Source organism: Oncorhynchus clarkii, unplaced genomic scaffold (genome assembly GCF_045791955.1).
Source record: "Oncorhynchus clarkii lewisi isolate Uvic-CL-2024 unplaced genomic scaffold, UVic_Ocla_1.0 unplaced_contig_5317_pilon_pilon, whole genome shotgun sequence".
NCBI lineage: Eukaryota > Metazoa > Chordata > Actinopteri > Salmoniformes > Salmonidae > Oncorhynchus > Oncorhynchus clarkii.
In genome coordinates, this window is record NW_027260357.1 from 1 (window position 1) to 11,468 (window position 11,468).

Below are 11,468 nucleotides of genomic sequence, written 5' to 3' on the forward strand. Positions count from 1 at the left end.
ACAGTACCCTGGGAGGACTCAGTAAATGAGGCTTATGAGCGAAAACATGCCGATCTAACTGCCGAATCACGGCATCATGGCTGGAACACAGAAGTCCGACCAGCGGAGGTGGGCTGCAGAGGTTGTGGCAACATCTACAACCAGGCTACTTAGAGACCTGGGAGTTAAGGGCCAGAGCTCGGCAATCAAAGCTATTTCTGAGGCAGCAGGAAGTGGATCTGGATGAAGAGAAAAGACCCCAGCTGGGCCCCGAAGTGAGAGGGCCAGGAAGTATGCAGTCAACAACGCTTGACTCGGGGAGGAGGACGCCCCTGCCATGCATAGTCCCATGGGATGTTGGCTAACAAGGCAACTCCTATGACTAATTGGGAATGGGGACGCAAGCGTAGGATTGATCACCCTGTCGTTGGCCGCCTTTGGGCAGGGTGTATAGTGCGAAAGGCCGAAACACGCTAGGAACCAAAGGTACACTGACGATGAGCTCCCCAAATGTCACCAGGCTCACTGTTCATGAACTCTTGGAAGTGCTTGCAAAGGATAGCAACATCTCATCCTGTGTTCTTGGAATCAGGAGCCTACCACTTAGCGATCAAGGTTTGTAAGGACTACACATTGTATAAAAATGTCTTACCCATCCTGCTTTGTGACCAGATTAGCTGGTGATGCATACAAAGTAGGACCATTAAGGCTGCTGATGTCATACGTACTACCTGTCAGTGAGTTGAGACCCGGGTACAATTGATTTTAAAATAGTTTGACCAGCCAGATCATACCGCCTGAGGTAGTCAGGAAAGTGATCACAATGAGTATTTAACTTGCCTACCACTGCCTAACGGTGGGCACAGATTACAGACATCAAGACAGTTACATTAGCCCCAGGTACAAATTAAGCCAGTGAAAAGCTTGTGAGAATAAAGGACACATGTTCAGTAATATTGGTGTGACATTTATTAATGTACACGAGGCAACTAGTATAGTCTTCCTGCCCCTTCATTTAAGTCAGACCAACAACCACAGTTCAGAAATTGTTTAAGGCTTCAGCACCATCTACACAGGTTTACAATGGTCATTGAAGTTGATTAGGCGGTTGGAGGAAAACAGCACGACCTGATGAAGATATCCCAGAAGCCTTGCACATCTTCAGGCTCCCCAGGAAGACATCCTGCAAGACAAATCGTCAGAAGGGTAGCCTAGTGGTTAGAGAGTTGGACTAGTAACCGAAAGGTTGCAAGTACAAATAACCGAGCTGACAATGTACCAATCTGTCGTTCTGCCCCTGAACAGTGAGTTGTCATCGAAAATAAGAATTTGTTCTTAACTGACTTGTCTAGTTAGATAAAGGTCAAATAAAATACAAATTCTAGTTCCCAGTCATGTGCACATATACAAACCTCACATTCAGTCACAGGTGTAAGCCACATCCAAGTACTTATAGGTTCCGACACAGGGGTCACCGAACACAGAGTTGGACACCTTGACGATACACTGGCGCTCTCCATCACACCTGTGTGTCAACAGGTAGAGGTTAACACCACAGCCAATGACTTCCTACAGGTACTGAAACCTTCAGTGTGCATTTACCTTTCTGCCATTGTGCTGGTGGTGGATTGGCTGAGACAGTTGGTGTTTTTGAGTTGTTTATGTGGGCGCCCAATGGAACACACATCGTGTTGACGACGACCATAGTTGGCACGCTGAATACGGATCTCACCTCGATCTGAGGAAGAGAAAGGACAAACCTGGGTGTTGGTGTGGGCTAGTGACTAATATACACAGCACCACATGATTAAACTGTACGGTAGTGTTGACCAGCTTACCACATAGTAGTTGCGAATCAGAGCCTTCACATATGATGCTGCTTACTGCAAAGAGAACACAGGAGTTACACCACTGGCCAGACACATTAATTAAGACATACATTAACCTGGTGAAGTGTCAGTGATGGGCACTAACAGGGAATGTTGATTTCAGGTGCTTTTTTTAAAAGTAATTATAAACTTGTTAGCATGAACCATTGTACAAAAAGTTAGGCGCGTCATCTTCCACCGTTACCTTTTAGTTTCACTTCCTTATGAGCAGTTCTCAAAATGCTAACATGTTAAGCAAACTGGCTGGCTAGACCTAAGCTGGTGAAAAAATAAAGTTGACCAGTTACACCTAATCTGTATTTCTATGCAATTTGTGCCAGCTGTCAGATTGGCTATAAACCCTACACAACTGTGGGAGTTGCGCTAGCTAGTTACCGTTCACTGAAACATGGTAAACCAGATTAAGTGCACAAGCATCAAATAAGCTTGAGACACTTCCATTCCATGTTCTTGCTGGCTAATTGAGCTAGATATGGCAATTTAACAAGGAACAGCAGCAGCATATGAGACAAGGCAAAAAAAGTTACTGCAAAAAGGGTCAATGCAGATAGTCGGGTAGTCTTTCAGCAGTTATGGCTTGGGGGAAGTAGAAGCCGTTCAGGGTCCTGTTGGTTCCAGACTTGGTGCAGCCGTACCATTTGCTATGGAGTAACAGAGACCAGTATAACTTGGGTTGCGCGAGTCATTGACAATGTAGGGCCTGCCGACACACGTGGTGTCGAAATCCTGATGCAGGGAGCGCGGCCTCTGATGTACTAGGCCGTACGCGATACCCTCTGTAGCACCTTGTGGTCAGATGCCATACCTAGTGGTGATGCAGCCAGTCAAAGAGCTCTCAAAGGTGTAGAATTCAGGATCGGAGGGTTGATACCAATCCTTTTAGCCTCCTGGCAGGGAGGGGCTCGGCCATCCATTTCCTGTAGTCCACTACCAGTTCCTATGGCATCTTGGCACCACTGCCAGGTCTCTGACCTCCCTATAGGCTACTCAAACTAAACAAGTTGCATATCCACAGCTTGCTAGGGTTAGTTAGCAGGTGAGGGTGGTTTACACTTGGAGAAACAAACGTTAACAAGCTGGTACTATATGGGAACCAACCCATTATATTCCTTTTCTAGCAATCAGCTGAGCTTACTTTTTTTACAAGATTAAAAGTGGGTAGGAGAATTAAACAATATCCCAACATGCCACAGTCATACCAACACTAAGTCAAATATGGATATCGGTGCCCACCACTAAATATTATTAGCACACATTCAGAGACTGACTTGTTTCTTGCTGCTGGACACAGGAGTATTTGGTGTCCAGGTACTTATAAGTCCCGACACAGGGGTCTCCAAAAACGAAATTGGATGCAGGGACAATACACTCGCTCTTCCCACCGCATCTGTGTGTTTCAAAGACAGGTTGAGGTCATGAGTTCATACAGGTAAACACAACAAGTTCCAGCACATTTCTGCCCTCTTGCTGGTGGTTGTTTACACTACAGCCAAGGAGTTACAGGTTCTAGTACCTTTCTGCCATCTTGCTGGTGGAGGATTGGCTGAGGCAGTTGGTGTCGGTGAGTTGGTTATCAGGGCGCCCAATAGAACACACATTGTGTTGACGACGACCGTAGTTCGCACGCTTGATATGGATCTTACCTCCATCTGAGGGAGATGGAGAACAGTGAGGCACGAAGGAGAGCCAAGTATGGGTCTCTGGTGTGGGCTAGTGATGCTAATCTACAGTATAAACGATCATATGTGGTCAGTGAGTATACTGTTCAGCAGTGTGGACTAGCTTACCACATTGCAGTAAAGCATCAGAGCCTTCACACGTGATGCTGATTGCTGCCAGGACAAATAAACAGGAATTACACACCACTCACATTAGCTTGGTTAAGTAGTATCATCATTATTACATACAGTACCTCCATCTGTTAGTGTGCAGCAAGCTGTAGCCAGCACTGAAACAACATCACACAGCTACATCAGTAACATTCAACATCATATGCACTTGGACCATGAAGCTACAACTCAGCATTGGTCTCTATACTCAAGCATTTCAGTTATATTAAGTGTATTATAGTCAAATTCAGCATTTGGTCTCATATTCCATGCTTTGAATACCTTTTTGCCCAAAAGGAACTGAATGTCCCTCAAATCTTATTACATGTACTTCTTTTTACTCACAAACATTGTAATATATATTTAAATTCTAATCTGCATCAGATGCAGATTTTGTATACTCACATGTGGCCACCGTCAGTCTCAAAATGCACATGATGCCAGGTACAGGAGTGGTACTAACAGAGAAAATGCAACTGATGATAACAAGCTCCAATACACCTGGTATTTATGTTATGTGACATCTCTTAATTTACCCAGGTGTATCTATTTGTCTCCAGGTGCACCTCATTGCAATTAGGGGCCGGCGTTTTTCCGGTCAAAACCTGGCTATTGAGTCAGTCTCATGGAGTTAGATAGAGGACTCTAGATGGATGGAATCCATGTAGGCATGAACATTGCCACTGAGGGCTTCCAGCAAAGTAGCCATCTAGGTGGAGCTTCTTCGTTAATGAAGAATCACACGGGCCACTTTCAGTCGTAAAAAACCTTTGAGCATTGCAGATATACATTTCATGAATAGAGACAACGTATTTCCTTAATAATCTCCATGTCGGGGAGACATATTTGTTCAATATAGCATATTTTTATCTGAACCTTCCAAAAGGTTGCATCCTGCCTAACGCTCCCCATTTTTCAATCCGGGTTATTAGGAGGGATCAGCCAATTAAATATACTCTTGAGCAAACACTGCATAACTGTAGGTAGCATTAAATTGCCAACTTTGGCTTCTTACAGTACCTTTTCAAACAACACACTCTGTGATGGTGTGCAGCCTTTAAGTTTGTTTGCCAACTCAAAGAAATTATAGAAGACAATGGCCTACTTTAATAAAATGTAATTACGTTTGTTATTTGATTTGAATGGAGCTGCCCTTGCGCTCACGTACGCCATAATGGGACACATATAATGATGATATACTGTGACTGTCATTCTCTATGGTCCTATCCCTACGATGTGTTGTTCTGGTGGCTGAGTGTGTGTCCTCTTCCTCTCAACTGTCCATTCTCAGGGCTGCTGGACAGGTGCCGTGCCCGTCAACGTTGCAGCCCTTTGGGTGTTGCACTTATCAGGCTTCACCGCCATGGACCAGAAAGGCTGGTCCTAGTCATTTTGTGCATTTATATGTTCCCAGTTGCCACTCCAGTGAAGGGAGACCGCTGCGCTTGAAGGCAGTGTGGAGACCACAGGACCCCAGTACAGGTACTTTATTGTAAACATTTCTAAAGTGAACCGTGTTGAATGACTATGTACATATGGCAGCAGTCTCTATGGTACAGGGTAGAGTACCAGGTGGTATCAAGCCAGTACCCTGCTTTTAACAGTGACTAAGTTTGGGCAGGGTGCTGGGAGGAAGCCGGCTAGAGGAGACTATTTCAACGTCCGATGGACTGGAGTAAGAAACTTCTATCTCCAGTTTCTCAGTCTCTTGGGAAAAGCTTTGATGCTCCTGTTCTATCACCTCCTTCTGGATGGTAGCAGGGTGAACAGGCCATGGCTCGAGTGGCTGAGGTCCTTGATGATCTTCTTGGCCTATCTGTGACACCGAGCGCTGTAGGTGTCCTGGAGGGCAGGCAGTGTGCTCCCGGTGATGCGTTGGGGTGACCGCACCACCATTTGGGGAGCCCTTTGGTTGCAATTGCCGTACTAGGCGTTGACACAGCCCTACAGCATCCTCTCAATGGTGCACCTGTAGAAGTTCATGAGGTTCTTACAGGACAAGCCAACTTTCTTCAGCCTCCTGATGTTGAGTAGGCGCTGTTGCGCCTTCATGGGTTGGCGCCCCCCCCTTGGGTTGTGCCGTGGCGGAGGTCTTTGTGGGCTATACTCAGCCTTGTCTCAGGATGGTAAGTTGGTGGTTGAAGATATCCCTCTAGTGGTGTGGGGGCTGTGCTTTGGCAAAGTGGGTGGGGTTATATCCTTCCTGTTTGGCCATGTCCGGGGGTGTCCTCGGAGTGGGCCACAGTGTCTCCTGACCCCTCCTGTCTCAGCCTCCAGTATTTATGCTGCAGTAGTTTATGTGTCGGGGGGCTAGGGTCAGTTTGTTATATCTGGAGTACTTCTCCTGTCCTATTCGGTGTCCTGTGTGAATCTAAGTGTGCGTTCTCTAATTCTCTCCTTCTCTCTTTCTCTCTCTCGGAGGACCTGAGGCCTAGGACCATGCCCCAGGACTACCTGACATGATGACTCCTTGCTGTCCCCAGTCCACCTGGCTGTGCTGCTGCTCCAGTTTCAACTGTTCTGCATTATTATTATTCGACCATGCTGGTCATTTATGAACATTTAAACATCTTGGCCATGTTCTGTTATAATCTCCACCCGGCACAGCCAGAAGAGGACTGGCCATCCCACATATGCTCTCTCTAATTCTCTCTTTCTCTCTCTCGGAGGACCTGAGCCCTAGGACCATGCCCCAGGAATACCTGACATGATGACTCCTTGCTGTCCCCAGTCCACCTGACTGTGCTGCTGCTCCAGTTTCAACTATTCTGCCTTATTATTATTCGACCATGCTGGTCATCTATGAACATTTGAACATCTTGACCATGTTTTGTTATAATCTCCACCCGGCACAGCCAGAAGAGGACTGGCCACCCCACATAGCCTGGTTCCTCTCTAGGTTTCTTCCTAGGTTTTGGCCTTTCTAGGGAGTTTTTCCTAGCCACCGAGCTTCTACACCTGCATTGCTTACTGTTTGGGGTTTTAGGCTGGGTTTCTGTACAGCACTTTGAGATATCAGCTGATGTACGAAGGGCTATATAAATACATTTGATTTGATTTGATTTGATTTGATTTGATTTTGATCACATTGTCTCTGTGAATGCATAATTTCAGGTTGATTGTGATGTGCACGCCGAGTAACTTGAAGTTTTTCGTCCTCTCCAGTGCGACCCTGTAGAATTCGATGGGGACTAGCTCTCTCTGCTGTCTACTGTAATCCACAATCATCCATTGTTTTGTTGACATTGAGCGAGAGGTTATTTTCCTGGCACCATTCCGTCAGGGTCCTCACATCCTCCCTGTATGCCGTCTTGTCGTTGTTGGATATCAGGCCTACCACTGTTGTCAGCAAACTTGATGATTGAGTTGCCACTCAGTCATAGGTGAACAGGGAGTACAAGAGGAGGTTGAGCACACACCCTTTTTGTTCCACAGTCTTGAGGATCAGCGTTGCGAAGGTGTTGTTGCCTACCTTCACACCCGAGGTCAGTATGTCTGCCCAGCTGCAAAGGGCGGGGTTGAGACCAATTGTCCAAGCTTGGTGATGTGGTATGATTCTGCTATTTTCTTTACATTTGATCCGGAACCCCCAACAGAAGCTAGCCAGCTAACTAGCTACTAGCTAGTAGTCAGCTTGCCACTGCTAGTGGTCATCAGCTACCTTTAGCCAAGGACATCTCTCGCCAGTCTGCACAGCCCGACTCAAACCAGAGCTAATCGGGCTTCTTTTTCTCCATATCTCTGGATTCCTACCTCAAGCTCTGAACCTTTTCACCTAGGTCATCGCAGCTAGCTAGCTGCTATCCGATTGGCTTCTCCTGGCTAACGTCTATGTCCCGAAGCAACCACCAATTAGCCTGGAGCTAGCCTATGCTAGGCCCATCTCCCAGCTAGCTGAAGAGGTCAATCAGCCACTCCTTAAGCTACAATACCTATTTTGCCAATTGGCCTGGACCCCTTTAATTGCCGATATGGAGCCCTGCCGATCCATCACGACTGGACAACTGACGTAATCCGCCCGAGGGGGTTTCAACTGGCTCCCCCGTCGCGACGTCCCCTGAATGCCCATCTGCTAGCCTGCAATCCGCGGCTCGCTAGCTGTCCAGAGCACACCGGACTGTCAGCTGAAGAAGTCCATCAGACAATTTTTGGGGGGCTACTGTACATATTTTGAAAATTGGCCTGGACCCTTTTACTGCACAGAGTCCTGCTGATCCATGTCTCAATTGTCTCAAGCCTTAAAAATCCTTGTTTAACCAATCACCTACCCTTCATGTACACTGATTGAAGTGGATTTTACAAGGGACATCAATAAGGGATCAAAGCTTCCACCTGGATTCACCTGGTCAGTCTATGTAATGTTTTGTATACTCAGTGTATATATACTGTATATATATTTATTTTTTATTCATATTTTTTTTTACCCTGACATTGCTCATTCTGATATTTCTTAATTGCTTTATTAACATTTTTGGGATTTGTGTTAATTGTTTTGTAATGTTAGGTATTACTGCACTTTAACTAAAGCTTGTAACATGCACATTTTGCTGCACCTGCAATAACATGTGCAAAATATCTGTAGTCAGCAGTCTGATGGATTGTAGAAAGAAACGGTCTCTAAGCCAGTTGGAATCAGATTGCATGCACCAATATAGGTCTGCCCGACGATAAGGGAGAGAAGAATTTGTGGTTGATTTGTGTGGGGTCCTTAATAATGCTGCGTGCCTTCCTCAGGCAGATGTCCTGGATGGGTGAGGGCACGGTCTCAGTGATGTACTCCACAACCCGCTGGAGGGCCTTGCAGTTGTGGACGGAGTAATTGCCATACCAGGCCATGATGCATCCCCTCAGGACGGTGGTGCAGTAGTAGTATTTAGAGAGGAGGCAGCATGCCAAATTTCGTGAGCCACCTTAGGAAGTAGAGACGCTGTTGTCATGTTGGTCCATGACGAGTCCGCAGTGATGTGGATCAGGGTATGTTCCATCCTCTGCTTCCAGAAGTCAACAATCAAATCCTTTGAACCACCTGGTCATTCAGAGCAGCAAGAGTTCTCCTTGATGACTTGGTATTGTCTACCTCGGAGCTCGTCTGAGAGGGAGGTTTTGGTGGGCATCGCACAGCAGGATTGCCTTTTTCAGTCTGTGATAGTCTGAAGTCCTTGCCACACGACGCAAGTTTGAGTTGTCGGACATCAATTCAAGTTTCAGTCTTGTCTTTTTGTATCCTAATTTATTTTTGGAGCTCGTACCTTCTAGGCATTGCACACCACCAGGTCATCATGTTCGTTCTGCTGACATCGAATGCTACAGTATGGAATATCTCCGTTCATCCAGGGTTTTTGGTTTAGACCTGTAGGGATTTTTATTGTGGGCACATCATCATCAACACATTTCCTAATAAGGACTGTGACTGATGATGTAGGTTCTTCAATGTTGATGAATGAGTCCTGGGTGGACTGTCTTTTTTTACCCCCTTTTTCTCCAATTCAATGGCCCAGACAAGAGACGTATATGTGGCAGGGTCCACAGGCAATTACGTACTACAAATGTATTCATAAAATGTCTGGATGTTTACAATTTCAGTGATTCTCTTAGAAATGGGTAAAAGTACTGTATAGCAACCCCAGGTGTATAATAGTAAATAGCAGCTACTTCTCAGAGAGTTTTGAATTGTCAAGAAGAGTTAAACAGGGGGGTCCGCTGTCACCATATCTATTCATTATGGCTTTCGAAATGCTAGCTATTAATTCATTTCAAATAACAACATTAGAGGATTATAAATCCAAGGCTTAAAAACAAAGGTGTCCATGCATGCCGATGACTCAAGTTTCATATTTAATCTGCTAGCTAGATCCCTGCAATGTCTCATTGAAGATCTAGCTAACTTTTCTGGACTCTCTGGACTAAAACCTAATTATGATAAGTGTACAATATAACATACTGGATCTTTTACTATGCAGTTCATATTTAAAAATGGGCTGACGGTGAAGTAGAAATGCTTGGTATTCATTAAAAAATATATTAAATGAGTCCTACACAATGAATTTCATTAGAAAACAGACAAGATCCTGCAACCATGTAGAGGTAATACTTGTCTATTCACGGAACATTTTCCCTGATTAACTCCTTAGTCATATCTCATATCTCTTTAGCGTCACTTTAGCGTCATTGCCCAGAGGATGGCCGAGTACCCGCAAAGGAATGCGTACGTCGATACATCTGTACAGAAGGCAGGAATATCAGGGTTCTCTGGCTGCTTGGAACATTCCAGCATGATCTGGCACCTGATCCAAATGGCCAAGGTGGAGAAAAGGGACCTCCATGTAGTCTTCCTCGACCTCGCCAATGCATTTGGCTCTGTGTCCCATGAACTCCTGTGGTCTGCCTTCAGATTTTTCCACATACCGGACACCATCACAACCCTGGTGAAGTCATACTTCCAGGATCTGCAGTTCTGCTTCACCACCTCATGGCAGTGCCTGAATGTAGGTATAATGGCGGGATGTACCATTTCTCCATTGGCATTCATAATGGCAATGGAGGTTATCAGATCCTCAAAATGGGTTGCTGGTGGACAGTGAGTCGACTGGTTTCCGCCTCCCTCCACTCAGAGCCTACATTACAACATTGACCACCAGTCCCATGCACCAGGAGAATGCTCAGAAAACTTGAAGAACATCAGCTGGGCCCGTATGAAGATTAAACCATCCAAGTCACGCAGCATCTTGATTGTGAAGGGAGTACTCTCTGACCTGAAATTCTTCATCGGAGATGACCAACTCCCAACAGTGTCTGAGCAGCCGGTAAAAAGCCTGGGAATGTGGTATGATGCAAGCCTGAAGGACAAAGACCAGGTGCAACAACTGTGCAAAGACATCAGTAGTAGCCTACAGTACATCGACAACACCCAGCTACCTGGAAAGTTAAAGGCCTGGTGTCTGCAGTTTGGTCTCCTACAACGGGTGTTCTGGCCCCTAGCAGTGTATGAGGTGCCAATCTCAACAGTGGAGAAGACGGAAAGAGGAGTCACAGGCTACTTAAAGTGGCTCGGAGTTCCACGATGCCTTACCACCATAGGCCTCTATGGAGATGCTGCCCCTCACCAGTCCATCAGAGGAATTCAAGTGTGCAAAAACCAGGCTCCAGATGACACTGAATGAATCTCGAGACCAAGTAGTGAGCATCAACGCGCCGACCTTGGCAACTGGGCGCAAATGGAGGCCAGGAAAAGCAGTCCAGGAGGCAACAGCAGCCCTCAGACATGATGACATTGTGGGTCATGTTCAGCAAGGGAGTGGAGGCCTTGGGCTAACTAGCCGTGCTGCTTGGAGTAAGGCCACTGCACGAAGTACGCCATCAGGAGGAGGCTGCAAGGTGGGCCAATGCAGTCTCTCTTGCCAAACGGACAGTGTGGAGAAGAGGAAGATCAGCTGGACGGCTCTGTGGGCCATGGAAGTAAGGTGGTTGAGCTTTTCCATCAGAGCAACATATGACATCCTTCCAACACCAATTAATCTTAACCAACGGTATGGTCCGCCCTGGAGGACAAGCGAGCTGCCACCAACTCCCTACCACCCCCAGCAGCATCACACCCCTTACGGACGACCTTTGTCCGCGAAGGGGCTAAACCACCGAAGAGCATGGCCCGCGACTGGAAAATGCTAGCTGACATTGGCCGGCAACTTGAGATTCCTTCGGAGATCGCAACCACCACCCTAAGACCTGACATGGTGCCCTGGTCCCGTTCACTCAAGGTCTTCATCATTGAGCT

At 46.4% G+C, this 11,468-nt stretch overlaps 1 protein-coding gene across 1 annotated transcript; it reads right to left on the reverse strand.

Annotated features, from left to right (window-relative positions):
* Positions 1-1,398: 1,398 nt before the first annotated feature.
* Positions 1,399-4,133, reverse strand: LOC139401377 (L-rhamnose-binding lectin CSL3-like). The gene is made up of 8 exons (XM_071145675.1): positions 4,103-4,133; positions 3,781-3,816; positions 3,656-3,700; positions 3,382-3,517; positions 3,137-3,255; positions 1,818-1,862; positions 1,582-1,717; positions 1,399-1,504 (listed from the first exon to the last, which is right to left on the reverse strand). The coding sequence occupies exons 1-8, from the start codon at positions 4,131-4,133 to the stop codon at positions 1,399-1,401; spliced, it is 654 nt and encodes a 217-aa protein (XP_071001776.1).
* Between the last annotated feature and the right edge of the window lie 7,335 nt (positions 4,134-11,468).